Raw genomic sequence first — 17,636 nt, forward strand, 5'->3', positions numbered from 1 at the left:
AGCTGGTTTAACATCTGAATTAACAGCTAGTTAACAACTGAATAACAACTGGTTAACATCTGGTTAACAACCATATTAACAGCTGTTTAACAACTGAATTCACAGCTTAACAACTGAATAACAGCTGTTTAACAACGGATAAGCAACTAGTTAACAATTAAATTAACAGCAGGTTAACATCTGAATAACAACTAGCAAACAACCGAATAAGAACTGGTTAACAACTGAATTAACAGCTGGTTAACAATTGAATTACAGCTGGTTGAATAACAACTGGTTAACATTAACAACTGAATCAACAGCCGTAAACAACTGAATAACAGCTGGTAACAACTGAATAACAGCTGGTTAACAACTGGCAATAACTGGTTAACAACTAACAGCTGGTTAACAACTGGTAATAACTGGTTAACCAATGTCAAAAACTAATGCAGACATGTTCTTGTTTTTAGTTTTCTACACTGCCCTACAATCTAGCTGGTTTTTGTTGTTACATTTTCTTTTAAACAACATTTTATTTTCATTTGTTAAAAATCTAATCCAAATTTGTACACGTCTTTCATGATTGTCCATTATTGTCTTTGTTGTCCACTGTTGTCATCACTCTTTGTTAAAATCAGGTCTCTCTTGTAAAAGAGTCCCCGAGGCTCAATGGGATTAACCTGTATAAATAAATGTTGAACGGAAAAAAAAAATTAACATCTGATTAGCAGCTGTATAACAACTGGCTAACATCTGGTTAATGAATTGAAGGAACAACTGATTAAGTAATATGTTAACAACTAGATAACAGCTGGTGAAAATATGGTTAACGACTAGATAACATGTGGTTAACAACTGGATAACATTTGATTAATGACTAGATAACAACCAGTGAACATCTGGTTAACAATTAACTAGTTAATGTCGTAGATAATCTAGTTAACACCCTGTTTAAACTACATAAGGTTTTGGATCAAATATTAAACTTGGTAAACTAGTCAATCAGAGTCAGTCAGAGATTCTTTATTGTCATTCGCACCACATGTGGTACATGTGGTGGAGCGAAATTATGTACACAGGGTCCCAGTTACATCCAACAATAAAATTTCGTCTGATCCCTTTCAGGGGTTGCAACAGCGAGTCATCCTCCTCCATCTCACTCATATCATTTATATAACAGTGACTGTCAGGTTATTTTGGTTTCAGATTTATTCATTTGCCTGCTCTTTTTTCTTATACCAGTAAAAACTTTATTTGATCCACTTTGAGTTAAATTAGTGCAGCAGCCTTAATGAAAGTCCAACTGGGGTGTTAAGGCAGAACTGGGCCATCTTATTTTGACAGTATTCCTGGATAATGGGACAATTAACAGATTCCCCCACCAGCTGTCTTTCTTTGCCTGAAGGAATGTGGCTGTCAGACAGAAAATTACTCTCAGGGTATGAAAGACTTTGGCATGTGTAGGTCAAATGTCCTGCCGTTGGGTCTACTTGAGTCAAGAAGTTTGCTATGAATACTGCTGAGGCATTCAGCACCTCTCAGGGAGCCATCATATGATCTTCTGTCTCTTACTGTTACTCCGTGCTGCTCACCGAAGTATCCAGATCATCCGCCTTTATGTTGGCTGTCCATGAACTATTCACATTTCCATTCATGTATTGTTTGTGTCATAACTGATGTAGATGTGTACTCTGCCTGCAAACATTTCTGGTTAAAGGTTACTGTTGTGGCGGACGGTGACGCAGTTAGTAGAGCTGCCGCCTCTCAGCGACAAGGTTGCCGGTTCAAATCCCGGCCCGTAATCTTTCTGGGTGGAGTTTTCATGTTCCCTCTGTGCATGCTTGGGTTTTCTCCGGGTACTCCAGTTTCCTCCCACAGACCAAAAACATGCATGTTAGGCTGATTAGTAACTCTAAGTTGTCTCTAGGTGTGAGTGAGAGAGTGAATGGTTGTTTGTCTCGTTTGTCTCTTATGTGTCCCTGTGATGGACTGGAGACTTGTCCAGGGTGTCCCCTGCCTCTCGCACAGTGATTGCTGGATATGGGCACCAGTGACGCCCGCGACCCAAAAAGGACGAAGCGGGTAAAGATAATGGATGGATGGATGGTTGGATGGTTGGATGGATGGATGGATGGATTGATGGATGGATGGAAGGTTAATGACAAGAACGACATTAAGATATTGGATTTTAAATGTTAAATTTTCATCTGCCTTCGTTTTGTAGAGTATTTGTTCATTACAAATCTTAAACAGAGGATTTGAATTAAAAAAAAAACCAGCATCAGGTCAAAATGTTATGTTCATGTAAAACAAACATGTTTAAACATGTTCTATTTATTCACATTTTTCATCTTTATAAAATCAATTCTTGTCAGGGCTGTAGAACTTCACACTGACAGCTGCTTGCTCCCCGTGCCATAAAAAGTACAATTCTCTGACTTCTTTATTGGAAAAAAAAGGACACAATTCATAATACACTTCCATATGTACCCTGTAAGTACCCAGTACACATTAGGTATGTACCTAGTAAGTATCAGACATGTATGGTACCCTATATTAGGTACATACCAAGTAAGTACCAGGGATGCACCAGGCAATGTTCATAATATATATACTATGCTAAAAAACGAATATCACAGTTATAATTTCAGATTATTGTGAGTACCACTCTACAGAGGTGTTGTTTTGTATAAATATAAGAGAATTAAACTTCTAAGAGAAAAATATATCATTTGTTACTCTTAACTTTACATAAAAGTGGTTTGGAGGGTAAAAAAAGAACTAAACTTGGAAACGATCGTGTGACTTGTGTTAGTAATCCCAATAAACAAATGCTGGTTACTGACTTTAAATCCTATGAACTAAAGAAAGAAGATATAATGAAGGAGTTCAAACAGCCATTGTACTCGATGAATGAGAAAAAGAGGGGAAAATGAGGAAGAAGAGACAATGAAAGGATCCATGGTGATGTAACGCAGAGAGAAATGTGGACTGTGGGGGTCTTGGTTGTTGGGTGCAATGTTTGACATGAAAACATGACATTCCTTAGACCCCTGACATTAACCCCACATCAGTGACAAAAATGGGCACATTCTTCAGTCATCATGGTTTCTTTCCTCCTTTACGTAATGCCACTGGTTCTCTGCCCCAGCTTCAGTCCAGAGCTCTTCAGCTCTTTCTTAGTGCATGACTTTGGACAAATCTGAGGTCCACCTGGAGCTGGGCTCATTTTACTGCAGTATTAGTGCTCTCTTTGTGTTGGAAACTTTCCAAAGGAGGCCCATGACCCATTTTTCAGCTTAACACTAGTGGAGGACATGATGGTAATCTCTATTTTATGATTCAACACAGAGTAACAGAAAATATTACTATAATTGATTTAAATGAAAGCAATTTGTTGTCAGACAGAACTGTGTTATTACATTTTCCCCTGGGTTTTATGGTTCTGATAGCCTGAATTGTGTGTGAAACCCTCCAGTCTAGTGACGGGGAGGTTCAAATTAACATTTGTTTGGGTGACGCTTCATGAAACTGGGATGAATCCTTAGGTGATATCACTGTGAATCATAAAACCTGTTGTGATGATGAGCTTGTATTACTCATTTTGATCTGTTTCTCCCACAGAGCAGCTACCCGATCTGGGAGGATTTTATCACCAAGGCAGGAAAACTGCAGTCACAGCTTCGGTGAGTACGTGGTTGTATGAGAATACACCGTTCTTTTTATTTCATGAGGATTTTCTTAATAAATAAAACTTATTTGCTACATTGTTACCATCAACCTTTTTCTTCTTAGTAATAGCAAATACATTTTGTGTATTTGTATGCACATGGTTTGTATCAATTTAGACTTTCTGCTCTTCAAAGAAAAACTGATATTTGGTAAAATGTGTTTTAATAGCTTAAGGTTTTATCTAAAAGCACAAATAAATCTTTGAAAATATATTGAAATAAGTCCAGATTTATATGAACTATACAACAAATCTTTGAGGTCTACTGAAGCATCTGTTTTAAAACTTTTCAGCTGATACAATCAGTAGCTGTGCAGTCACTGGCAATGAGATAATAACTTATCCCAAATTTATTAAATACATACATTTTTTTAAATCAATATGTGCAATTTTAAGCCAGTAGTTGTTTTATCGTCTTGATCCCAGGTTATAGTAATTATTTCACAGTAGTTTAGGAATTTGCACAAACATTTCAATTTTATTTGACTTAGGTCTCTAAACTTTTAAACTACATTAATAAAATAACCAATGTAGAAAATAGAAATAAATTTTTTTTACTGTATTGTTTATTTAAAACATAAATACTGAAACAACTGTTGGCCAGATTGAGACCATTGTAAAAAAGTTTTGTTACCCAATGTAGGCAGTCTTTTAGAAAAAAATTTTTTTAAAGCTTCTTTAAACACCAAAATCTATAGTAGATTTGACTCTTTTGAACAGCCGGTACACAAGTTTAATATTAACAAGTCAGGTTTTTTTTTAGATATTTACAGCTGAGACATTTTGTGAGATCTAACTCTGATTGTTTTCCTTTGTACCCCTCTAAACATCTTGTGGCTAAGATTTTGGAATGCAGGTCTGATACCAAGGGGGCCCTTAGCAAATTGTATGCACTGCTCAGCTCATACCATGAGTCCAGTTTGGACTCCCTTAAGCTGAAATGGGAAGCAGACTTGGAGGAACTCAAAATATCAGACTCAATCTGGAAAAGGATCATTAAGAACATTTACTCATCTTAAATTTGCTTGAGACATGCTGTAATTCAGTTCAAGGTAGTGTGCACAGGCTGCACGTAAATGGTAAATGGACTGTACTTATATAGCGCTTTTCTATCTTATTTCAAGATACTCAAAGCGCTTTACACTACAATCTGTGTCCTCATTTACCCATTCATACAGCACTCTACTAGATCTCTACAAAGCTCATTGAACAAATCATTCTAAAGAGACTAATCAGAGCTTTATCACATTCATACACCGATGGGACACACATCAGAGGCAATGAGGGGTTCAGTGTTTTGTCCAGGGGCACTTCGGCATGTGACTGCTGGTGGATTCGAACCCCCAGCATTGGAGGACGACTGCTCTAACCACTCAGCCACAGCCGTCCTGGTCCAAAGACAAATTGTCCAAGATCAAAACCGACCTGGACCCAGCATGCAATTGTTGCAAACAAACTCCAGCTACATTCCTGCGTATATTCTGGACCTGTCCCACACTGCAGACTTTTTGGCAATATGTATGTAACACCTACTTTGGAATATGTGACAAAACTATACGCCCATCACCACTCATTTCACTGTTTGGGGTGGTCCCTGTGGATATGTCCTTCAGCAGATTCATTTATTCATTCAACCTTTATTTAGACATCCAACTATTTTCAGTCAGGTCATCTGGACAGTTTCTTTTTTTTTTTGCTGAAACGTTTCACCTTCCATCCAGAAGGCTTCATCATTATTTAGACAGATTAATCCCATTGAGCCTCGGGGACTCATTTACAAGAGATTTGAGAGGGATATTCATTCATTCATTCATTCATACAGGTTAGTCTCATTGAGCCTCGAGGACTCATTTACAAGAGAGACCTGTTTTAAACAAAGAACACAGATATGATTGCCTTTGGCTCTCTCTTGGCCAGGAGGCTGATTTTATGCAACTGGAAGGAGCCCTCCCCCAACATTGGATAAGAGAGGTGATGTACTATATCCATTTGGAAAAAGTTAGGCATACCCTGAAGAGTTCTGTAAAAAGATTCTGGGACACATGGCAGCCCTTTGTGTTATATGTGGAGAACTTGTCAGTACCTGTTTGCTTTATTTTTATCTACCGATATGTATGAGTGGCTGCACGGTGTCCGTGTTCTGCGGACAATAGATGCCAAGCCAGCCACCTCCCAGCTGGTTTTAAGTGGCCACGTGGCAAAAGACAAACAACTTATGACAGCTTGAAAAAAAGCTCATTATCTGGCAATTACTGCAAATACAGACATCCCGTGGGTTAAATTATTCTTCGATTAACAGTGCATGGCATTTTCCTGGCCTTCAAATGTCCACATGTCCTCATGAAGACCATTACTGACAGTTGTATAAAGGTTCAGTGACATAAGAGACCCATTTTGTCAGCATTAAGGCTGATTATAGTTGATGTTATTAGAGTGTCTCCATTATTTAGGGTTAAATATGTGACCCTGCCATGCTAAGACTCCAGGGAGTATTTGTTAGCTTGTTGCTAATGACTGGCTGTTTGACAGTAAGATGTTTTGATAGCAGGTAAGTATTAAAAAGAACTCATCTTTTGCTTAACAACAACAAAGAAATTGACAGAGTAAGATTTTTATTACGCCTAGGAGACTGTGTGATGTAATCAAGTCAACTTTATTTATAAAGCACATTTAAAACAGCAACTGTTACCAAAGTGCTAAACTATCACCATCAATGGGAGTATGGTCATTTAATGGAAAAAAATTAAAAATAAAAGTAATGATACTACCGAAAATTAATTAAAAGCATCAAAAGAAAAACACAGAACAATAAAATGCTAAATCAAATCACGCTGTCAAAGAAAACATGAGTTTTTAACAGAGATTTAAAAACAGGAAGTGATTGGGGGGCAGGTTGATCCAAAGTTTAGGGCCCACGACTAAAAACGCCCAATCACCTCTGAGCTTCAACCAGGTTTTTGGAAGAGTCAAAAGCAGCTACATATGGTTCCAGAAGCTCAGAGAGATAAGAGGGTGCAAGGCCATTTTTGCACTTAGGTTAGCAGGAGAATTTTAAAATCAGTTCTGGTACGTACAGGGAGCCAGTGAGGGGAGGACAAAACTGGTGTAATGTGATCCAACCTACAAGTTCCTGTTAAGAGCCGAGCTGCAGTGTTTTGGACAAGCTGGAAACGTGAAATGGAGACCTGACTGACCCCAACAGTGTGTTACAGTAGTCCAGTGGGGTAGTAATAAAGGCATGGACTAGTTTTTCAAGGTCAGATCTGGTCAACACTGACTTAAGCTTATCTGTCTGCCTTGAAGAATCTTTAATGTAATTTTACCTGTTAAGGTATAGCAGTGTAGCCTTTGTTACTTCTGAAGATTTCCTAAACATGTTTGGGTTGATCTGCGACCCAGCTCACTAACGTCAGCAGTATTTGTTTGTGACGTCATGTTATTAACTAGAGATGCACCGATCCGATACCGATATTGATACCGATATCGAGAAAAAGAAATTAAAAAACTGGATCGGGTATCGGTGACAATGTGACCGATCCATGGCTGGGCAGATCTATTCACTCTAATTCTATGCTTTGTGCTCTGAGTGACGTCACGTGCTAGCATACTGACTGAACAAATTAAAGTTGTGTTGTTTTTACATGTTTGACCAAGCTTGTGAAGCTCTTGGTGTGTTAAAGTGTGCTGTTATGGTGCACAGTTTTCAATAAATTTGTAATTCAGTACATTCATGTCTGCGTTTAACAAAACAAATGTTTGAATTTAATTCAGCACTGGGTTTGTAAGCTCTAACATCCAGGTAGACAACAAAAATGGCTCAATCATGTCATCTGGACTGGTTTCAGAAACGGGTCCAGATGACAAGATTGAGCCATTTTTGTTAATTCATTCACAGTTTTTCTGTATCAAATCGATATCGGATCAGTATCGACCGATACTAAACCACATATATCGATATCGGATCGGAAGTGAAAAAAGTGGATCATGCATCCCTATTATTATCCAGACACCTGTCTACCTGTTAAACCTTAGTGAGCATGTTGGCGTGCACACAGCAGCAAATCCTACAGAGTGTTCACAGCAAGTGATTGGAGTCACAGAAAGTTTTTATTTAGAAGCATATGTTTGCTACATTAGGCTGACGGGACTAATCAGGCAGTAACGATCACTTTTGCCTCTGTGTTTAATGTTATAGTTATCACGCTTGGTACGTTTAGACTAACTTGTTTCAGATAAAGTTTGGCCTCCACCCAGTGTTGTAACATACGATTGTTTGTCTTGCTCATAGAGAACTTCTGATTGGCTACTACCGCCTTGTTCACAGTGATGTGCATGTTAGTACCTTTTCTATCTGCTTTGGAGCCTGCTGCCAGTCATTACAGATGCCAAAATGACCTCTTAACTGTAGTACAACCCTCAAAGCATGCAGACCTCTGTAATTTGTTTGGGGGCTGGACTATTTAAAGGAACACACACACACATACTGTAGATACACAGTAAAACACAAACACACACATGCCTTCTCCTCTTGGTCTGGTTAAGTTACCAGTAAGTACTGGAAACAGCATGTGAGCCTGTGTGTAATGCAGCCAGAGACGATCTACTCTGTAATATAGACCCTGTACAAAGCAGCCAGGATATTAACCAATTACAGTGTTGGGACAGTTCTGTGTTCTCTCTCATGTTTTTCTAGTTTTAGGAGAGAACATGCACATATGTTTGCATGTTGCGTGAACGTTTGAAGAAGAAAAGCAAGGCCTAAAACCTAAATGGTTTCTAATCATAGTTCTCCTAAATCTTAATTTTTTTTTTTCTGTTCCTAGTTGATGCAGCTGTGTCGACGCAGGACTTGTTTTTTGTTTGAAAAGTGCCTCCTAAAATTGTGGCAATCATCCTGTTGTATTTAAAGTATCTTGAGATGATTCAAAGTTTATCTTACGAATGCGTGCCATATTAAGAGCACAGTTTCATAATTTGACAGTGGACAGAATACTGATGGTGTATTCAGCCCAGAACTAAACACCTCTGGAAGCACACTCCTTACTAACACTTTGTGATTTTACTGTAGTGCTGTATGTTCCTGAAACAAATCCAGTTTCTATGATTCACATGAGCTACAGTCGCATTCCAGTTTCCGTTGATGACTAGATGAGAGCAGCAGCACTGAGAGTATCGTCATCGTAAAGAGCCCTCTGCTGTACCATGGCAGTACACAGGGAGTTCAGCTGGCCGGCCACGGCGTTGTGGAGAGCATATGCTCAAGTCATTTGTCTCCACTTTGGAGCCGGGACGTGTGCACGTTTTAAGACCATTGGTAACATTCAGGTCTTTTTTTGGAAGTCTGCAAACAGCTGAACCTTTACAGTACAATGAAAAATATTTACATTTTCTTCTGGGGCAGCTGTGGCTGAGTGGTTAGAGCAGTTGTCCTCTAATGGGAGAGTTGGGGGTTTGAATCCACCAGCAGTTACATGCTGAAGTGTCCCTGAGCAGGACACCGAACCCCTCATTGCCTCTGATGTGTGTCCCATCGGTGTATGAACGTGATAAAGCTCTGATTAATCTTTGTAAAGACATAGTAGAGTGCTGTAAATGAGGGCACAGATTGTGTTGTAAAGCACTTTGAGTGTCTTGATAAGATAGAAAGGTGCTACAGTATATAAGTACAGTCCATTTACCATTCTTAAAGCCGCAGATATTTTGGGACTTTTGGCCAGCTGTCAAAGTTGTAGCTAGTTCAACACAAAGAAACTGTCCAGAGTCACCTGACTTAGCTTTGTTGGATTTTTTTCTAACCTGGATTATTGAGCATGAACTTTGATAACTACAACTTAGTTTTCCTGCTTAGTTTTATTGAAAAACAAGTTACCCAATCTGTCAGTTCTTACAGTCTGTCAAATGTAATCTAAAAAACAAAAACACAGGTAGTGGTCAGTAGATTAGTGTTTGTTGGCTTCCAGCGGTTGTTAAAGCAGTTTTCTAACCACTTATCACTCAAAAACCTAATTTTTCTTAAGGGTTTAAACATGAGTGAACATGATTTAGCTATGAGTACTTGCAAAAATTGGATATATGAGTGCATGTAACACATTAGTGAAGGGAGATATAAGTTAGAGGTTGTTTTGGTGCTGGTGTTGGGCTTTAAATAGAAAGGCATTTGTGTGTGCGTATGTTTCTTTTTCCATTTGCAGAACACACCCATGGAACTTCTGGTTAGCCTGCAACAACACAGCGCTTGTTAACCAATACTGATTTAGGTTTGTGAGTGATGAAGAAACACATTGTTCCAAACAAATTGATCTATTTGTGTGAATGCTGTTGGACATTCACACTATTGAGATCCTGTTTTTCTTTCATTTCCTTTCTTCAAGTGTCTTCCTTACTTTTTTTTAGCATCTATCTCATGCAATTTTTAAGCTATTTCAGCCATTTAGTTATCAAAATGTTCAGCTCATTCAGGACATGGGTGCTATGCCTTTTAATTTTGATTTCTTTTTATTTATTGAAATATTCAGCTCTTTTTTTATTTATTTTACAAAATCTATCTAATTGAAATGAACTGGGATTCCTTCAACGTCTGACTGCCTTTTGATCTCTAACTATTCAGCATATTGTTGAACAATTCACAAGACATTCAGCTAACACTAAGTGATTCAGCTTTTTGATATCTTGAAGCGTTCTTTTAAGATCAGAGTTTAAGTTTGTTAAAGTTTTGGTGTTTCTCTGCCGTCCTGCGTTTCCGTACTGAGAGGGTTCAGTTCTGAGCAGCTGGGAGAGATTTCTAAATGTCCATTTGACGTTTGTGACTGTGTGTGTTTCTGTGTGTGTGTTTTAAACTTAAATTTAACTCTTTAAAGTTTATTCAGCCTTTTACAGCTTCTGTTTAGCTTTTTTAGGCTTGTTCAGCTGTTCTTAAACAGTGGAAATCATCAGTCCTGCTTCTTGTTGTTCAAAAATGGGTTTGATTTACAGCTGTTTTGTTGCTCTGCTGTTTTTCAACTTCATTCTGCAAATTTCAGCTTTTTATGCTCCCTTAAGCTTATTTTTTCTCTCCAAATTTCAGCCTTTTTCTTGCCTTTCAGCTATATTGTTCAGCTGGGTTTTTTTTGTTTTAACTTTTCTCTGCTAATTAATGCTTTGTGTGATCATTTTGACTCTGTTTTATTCAGCAAACATGCTTTTTAAGCATCTGTACGCTCATTTCAGCATTTTATTTTGTTTTTTTCAGCCACTTCTGTGCTCATTTTAGCTGTTTTAAGCTTTGAGCTTCCTTCTGCTAATTTGAGATTTTTGATTTATTTGCTCATGTACTTTTCAACTTATGTCCATTTTTTGTGATCCAAATGGGTTCTCTCAGTTTCAACTCATACATTTTTTTAGATTATTTAGGCTAAGATTTGGTGTGGTAGTAGCTGAGAGTGATCCTCGACACATCCTGAAGGCTAAATAAAAATTCAATAAGACCGTGACGGCCAGCACACTTTTTTTGTTGTGTAGCATTCATGACTGAGGATTGACCTTCGTGTTGAGGAGATCAGATATCACATAAAGTGCACGTGCATCCTTCAAGCTACTTTTTAATCTTCATACCAGTGATCTTAATCCTGTGAGGGCTCTTGTTTTGGAAGTTGGACAGTGTTAATCAGTAACCACTTGTTTTGCCTACTGGTCATACCTGCCCCGTCAGGCAGTCAGGATACTAACACAATGGCGTCTCCAACCTATTCATATAACTGCTTTTTATAGAAGACTGCACTTAGTCCTTTCTACAACCACTCTTTATATTAATAATTTTAAAAGTGTATTCAGTTTAATATGAGAATGAAAGAGCAGATGAAGTTGACACTCTGTCATTAGGCCTTTTTTCACTTCATGTCTCAACAGGGTTCAGTCACCTCTCAGCCCTCCATTGAGCTGGAAGTGAGACAAACTCAGTGTAATTACATGGACATTCCTCCCACAGCAGGCCACATTCAAGCTGTAATACAAACATGGCCGTAGGTAGAGTACGTGTTCCTCTACTGGGAATATTAGTGCTCATGTTAGTGTGTTTGAAAGAAGAGTGACTCCATACAAACATCACATGCTTTCACTTCTAAAATAAGTTGTTTTTCTAAAATGAATCCACATATTTCATCCAGAGACGATGGCTCAATAGGTTCATGTTATCAGTGTGTCTTTGTTAGACTTCATTATAAGCCTGGACTTTTGTTTTCTTTTTTTTTTTAAACATTTTTATTCAATGTAGTTGGAGAATGTAACCTTTCTGTTTATGTTCCATAAATCTTTTGATTTTCTCTTTTGTCACAGGGCAACAGCAGGAGCTGTGTCTGCCTTCCTGGATGCTTTTCAGAAAGTGGCTGACCTGGCTACCAGCTCCAGAGGTAGGACCTGCAGTAATGATGCTGTCTGAGTTAAATAGTCAAGTCTGTGTTGGTCTTTGCAACTCTGTGATAGAAGTCCAGCATTTCACCTCATTCTGTTAAGCTCTGTTGGTGGCTGGCTGTTATTGATGGGTAATAAACATCAGTGTGCTGTTTAAAGCCCAGTTAGCTTTGTTTTTTTTACCTTTACCCTCTTTTCTCCACTTTCTTTGGCCCTAGCTCTGCTATATCTGGGACCTCCAGCAGTCTGATGTAATTCTGTGTTTGTTAGACTAATAAAGGGGGAGTGAGAGATCTCACCTGTCCATAGCTTGGACTCTTCCAGCCATGTGCTGTCCTATTAATAGGAACTGAAATGGACACACTCATTCATCACCTCAGTCACAGGAGTGATGATGAGAGGGGAGAGGATGGAGCTGAAGGGAGGTGGGGGAGTTCAGGGAGTCATCATTGTCTCCTTCGCTCTTTGAGCACATCAGTTTGATGTTAGTTTTAGCTTCAGTCAGCTGAAGAGCTCTGCATCACTTCTCTATTATTACTTTCTCTCCATGTTCTCTGTACAGCTTGTGTTTTTAGATGGCGGTGTTGTAAAACACTCGTTTTTTAAAGATGTATTTCCTTCCATGTATTTATCTTTTATGTATTATTCAACTCTTACAATTTAAAGCCCCCTTTAGTTTAAACTGGTTTGCTGGTTCTATCAAAATATTGAACTGCATGAACACTTTGTCTTGCTGTTGTTGTTATTGAGTTTTATTTCTTTTATTTGAGAGGTCAGACTTTCTGAATTGTGTGCTGCTGCTGCTAACAACCACAGTATGGTGTTGAACAGTAAAGTTGTGTTTGTGGACTTTGTTTTTGTTTTTTTTAGCTCATTCAAGAGCCTCAAAAATGTGAATGATGAAATGTTTCTGGAATAGAGAAGCAAAAGTCACTAGAATAATCCTTATTACCTCAACATTTAAATTACATTAAATACATTAGAGCAGTGAGTAAGTAATGACCATAAGCTGTAGCTGTAAAAATAAGCTGATGTACAAATATACAGTATATTTAACTTTGGAGTGAGATTTACTGATGCATGTTGTAGCTGTTTCACTGAAACCCCAAATAAGTACTGATAATATCAATTTAGTCCATTATTAATGAAGACAGTCCTCTTCTAGCTCAGTGAAGAGTCAAGTCAAATTTATTTATAAAGCACATTTAAAAACAGCAGCTGTTACCAAAGCGCTTAACAATAAAAATCAATGGCAGTAATTTAATGAAAAAACATTAATTAAACACGTCAAAAGAAAAATATAAAAGCACAGAACAATAAAATACTAAATCAAATCATACTGTGTTAAAAGCCAGTGAAAACAGGTGTTTTTCAAAGGTGTTTTATCTGCCATATATCAGAAGAATCAACCAACATCTCAGCCTGTGCTCATCTGTACACTTGCTGTTTTAGTAGCATAGAAATCTGCCGCCTGCACGTCAATAAATATGTTTAAGGAACAAAAGAAAATTAAATGTTCTTTCACAAGAGCAGCAACAAAAATAACCACAAATATAACTAGAGATTTGAAATGGTACATATTAAGACTGTTAATCGTCAAGTAAAGGTCTGTTGGCAGCCTTTATAAATGTTTGTACGTGTTTCAAATTGTTGGCAATGAATAATAATTATAAGAAAGTTCATAGAAAGTTCAAGAACATTTATAAGATCAAGTTCAGATCTGTAGATCTCATGAACTTTGAACTCTGATAGGAGGTACCGTAGAGCTGCTCAAGGGTTTAAGCTGCTTCTTCTCGTTCTTTAGCAGACATTTTATGTACCATAGATAGCTCCATCTACAGAGCTCAAATACATATTTGTAAAAGTAGTTAGTTTTGAGACATGTATTCAGAGTTTTTAATAAAACTTTTGGGAAACAGACTATTTTCAGTTAAGCTCCAAATAATATTGCACTATGACATGAACCTGTCTCCATAACGGTTTATTTTTTATTTTTATTATGAATCTCAAATATTTTTGTTCTTATGTACTTTTAGAGTAATTTATTAATTTGTGACCAGAATCGAGTGGAAAGACCCTCCACCTTGGGTATGGGGCCTTCTCTGTCTTAGGAGAAGGAACCGTAGGATGGAGTGGGAGATGGATCAATGGATTGGGGCCTCTTCCTCAGTAATGAGGGCGTTGCTTTGGTTAGATGTGGTGAAGAAAGAGTTGAGTCTAAAGTCAAAGCTGTGGATTTACTGGTCTGTCTATGTTCCAAACCTCACCTGTGGTCCTGAGGTTTGGATCAGAACCCAAAGAACCAGATCCTGGATACAAGCAGCTGAAATGAGCTTCCCTCATAGAGTGGAGGGGGGGGGTGGGGGGGTGGGGGGGCTCAGTCTTTTAGAGACACGAGGAGGAGCTCCATCATCTGGGGGAAGCTCAGCTTAGAGCAGCTGCTCCTCTGCATCAAAATACGCTGGCCCTGAAGTTCAAACCACAACTACAATTTAAAAAACACAACTACAAATCACACTCAATTAAAAGGAGTCAGCTGAGGAGGTTCATCTGATCTGGACACCTCCCTTTGGAGGTTTTTCAAGCAGTAGGAGGCTCCGGGGCAGACCCAGAACTCTCTGGAGGGATTGTGTATCTTAAGTTGCTTGTCTCCACCTTTTTCTGTCTTTTGTTTTTATTAATTTCAGCAGTTTGGGCTGAGTGTGATGTGCTTTGCTTTGGCTGATCTATTTGTTTTCAAAGTGGATTATACTTTTTTTTTATTTTTATTAAAGATAGTTTAAGTTCTGGTTGGGTGGCTTTGTCAGCAATGGGTTTAAACTTTTTTTTTTTTTTAAGCATACCAGTATCTTGTCCTTACTGTGCTTTGAAACTAAACATTTAATGCCCCCACACAAATAAAATCATTGTATTGTATATGTTGACTAAAAAGCAAAACATAAAAATAGTATTAATCATCTTAAATTATTATTTTTCTTTGAATCTGTACAAATACTGTCCTTGCCGCCATACACGTCGCATTGCCGTATAAGTCGCATCAGTCCATATATGTCTAAGAAAGTGGAAAAAAGTCACTTAACCATATAAGTCGCATCTATTATGCGTCACCGCTGACAACCCGGAAATGTGGGCCGGTGTTGTGTCAAAAATCGATTGGCTGCCAAATGGCGGCCGTGGGAGCGTGCACGGGACTTTAACAAGAATTTAACAAGATTAACACTTAAAAACTATTATTTGTTTGCTCTACGTTAGAGCAGAGGTGTGTCTCAGTTGAACTTTTCCTTAATAAATGCACATTGACGGTCAAATCAGCTGCATTTCTCCTGGGTGGCACAGAAACATGCAGCTGATTTGACATTTGCTCCACGAGTTCCAGAGCGAGACGAAGGTGGCTCACTATGGCAAGCCAGGTGTCTCATTAATAGCCACTTTTACCTATTAATGAGACACTTGGCTTGCCATTTTACTCGAGGGCCCTTTAGCGGTTGAAAATGGTAGTGTTCAATATTTTCCATGTCAGAATGAAGGAAATCGTCATACCTCAGCCAAAAATTGGATTATAAATATAGAAGAAAAACATAAACAATTAGTTTCGGTGTCATTTCTGTCCTCTCAAACCAGCCGGTCAAAGAAGATGGCCACTTGTCCTGAGCCTGGTTCTGCTGGAGGTTTCTTCCTTTTAAAAGGGAGTTTTTCCTTTCCACTGTTGCCACTTTGCTTGTTCGGGATGGGAGACTGCAACGAAGCCAAGATTCAACTTGTCTGCTGGATTCCTTAGATAGAGAACTTTACTAATTGGCTTTTATGTATGAGAATGTTCCTGTAAAGTGCCCTGAGACAACTTTGTTGTGATTTGGCCCTATATAAATAAACTGAATTGAATTTAATAAGTTGCAGGACTTGCAAATTTATGTAAAAATGTGCGACTTATTTGGCAAAAAATATGGTACTCATAAAGCTAACGTATTATGTACCAGTAGAGTTGCTGCAGTTCATAAAATACAGACTGTGATTTCTCTGATCAGTCTAATTGTTAGATTTGATTTGAAACTCGTGAAAATTTCATTGATAACATATACACAAAACATTTTAATCCTGACTTAAAATACATTAAGCCACAAAAACCAAGGGCCTCTTTTGCCTGGGGAACTGGCTACCTAGAACATGTGACACTGTAGGATCTGAGTCTCAGTTAGATTTGATTTGAAAGTACAATAATTTCATTACACAGTTAGCTATGGATAGATACATCTGATTCTTGAATTTGACTAAAATCTATCGTTTTACTTGATGTGATCATTTTCTTTTTGCTGAAAACTTTTATTGTGTTGCACAGACTCAGAGTAAAGCTTATGTCAATAAAATAAGCTATAAGCAAAAACACAAACAAACTATGTTTATGTGATAAAATACAGTTATTAATCTTAGTTAAACAACAACAAAAAAAAAGTTACAAAAGCAGAATAGCACACCAATTTTTTGTTTATCTCCTGACGTTTTAACATCACCAACTCCAAAATTTTCAATGATAATGCAGCGAAGCAACTCTAGAAATCATTGCAGCTAAAAGAACAATTACTCTACCACGTCCTGTAGACAATTTCCACCTGCTGAATTAACACCAGTCTAGTGTGCACTTTCTTTTTTCACAATTTTCTATTTGTGTCTGTAGCTTGAAGGTTTGAAGACGTACTCAGAAGTGTAAAATGTCCTTCCTCCAATGACTTGAAACTGTGCTGGTCATTGGTGAAGAAGACAAAGCTCCACTGAAACCATGAAAAATATCAAATTAATGGAAAATAAGCAGCTATACTAAAATAACCCTCTTCTTTCATCGTCACTTCATTGTTTGTGTGGTTCCTTTTGTTGCTCTTTTTTTGGGGCTCAGGACACAAAGACCAGAGTTTTACACAGATGCTATTAAATATTGTTGAAATAAATCTACATTTCACTAATCCAAAAAAGTTCAATCTGGTCCTCTGGACATTAAAAAAAAAAAAAGCAAATCAACAAAAAAATGTAGAAACGTTTCGTCTCTCATCCGAGAGACTTCCTCAGTCTGAGGACCTGTATTCAGCTCAGTCTCTTAAATAGCACCGTCTCAGAGTGGATCAACCAGTTTTGCTGCTGACAACCAAAACCAGCTGATCACATGCTCAAGAAGGACCATCAGCCTAACAATGGATCATTAGCACACTGATGGCTGTTTACTGTTCACAGAGGGCTGAGTGATACTAGCAATCACAGCATTGTAAGAGGGGGACAATTGAACCCGGAGACCTCCACCCCTGTTTAACGATGGACGATTTCTTTTCACAAAGATGGCCTCCTTTACTCCTCTCTCAAACCATCGTTCCTCTCTGTCCAGGATGTGAACATCTTCATTCCTGAAAGAGTGACCGCTGGCCTGGAGATGAGTGTAGACTGCAGAGTCCTGGCCTGATGATGTTGATCTTCTGTGCTGGGCCATCCTTTTGGCCAGTGGCTGTTTAGTTTCCCCGATGTAAGACTGATCACAGCCCTCCTGACACTGAACAGC

The 17,636-nt window shown here is 38.2% G+C and overlaps 1 protein-coding gene across 1 annotated transcript in view; it reads left to right on the forward strand.

Moving 5' to 3' along the window:
- Positions 1-17,636, forward strand: part of LOC119409507 (protein MTSS 1) — a 51,541-nt gene that overhangs the window by 1,237 nt on the left and 32,668 nt on the right. The window contains exons 2-3 of the mRNA XM_037676398.1: positions 3,607-3,668; positions 12,023-12,096. Coding sequence (XP_037532326.1) covers positions 3,607-3,668; positions 12,023-12,096 — 136 coding nt within the window. The remainder of the gene's footprint in view (positions 1-3,606; positions 3,669-12,022; positions 12,097-17,636) is intronic.

Source organism: Nematolebias whitei, chromosome 5 (assembly GCF_014905685.2).
Source record: "Nematolebias whitei isolate Nwh7 chromosome 5, NemWhi1, whole genome shotgun sequence".
NCBI classification, from domain to species: domain Eukaryota; kingdom Metazoa; phylum Chordata; class Actinopteri; order Cyprinodontiformes; family Rivulidae; genus Nematolebias; species Nematolebias whitei.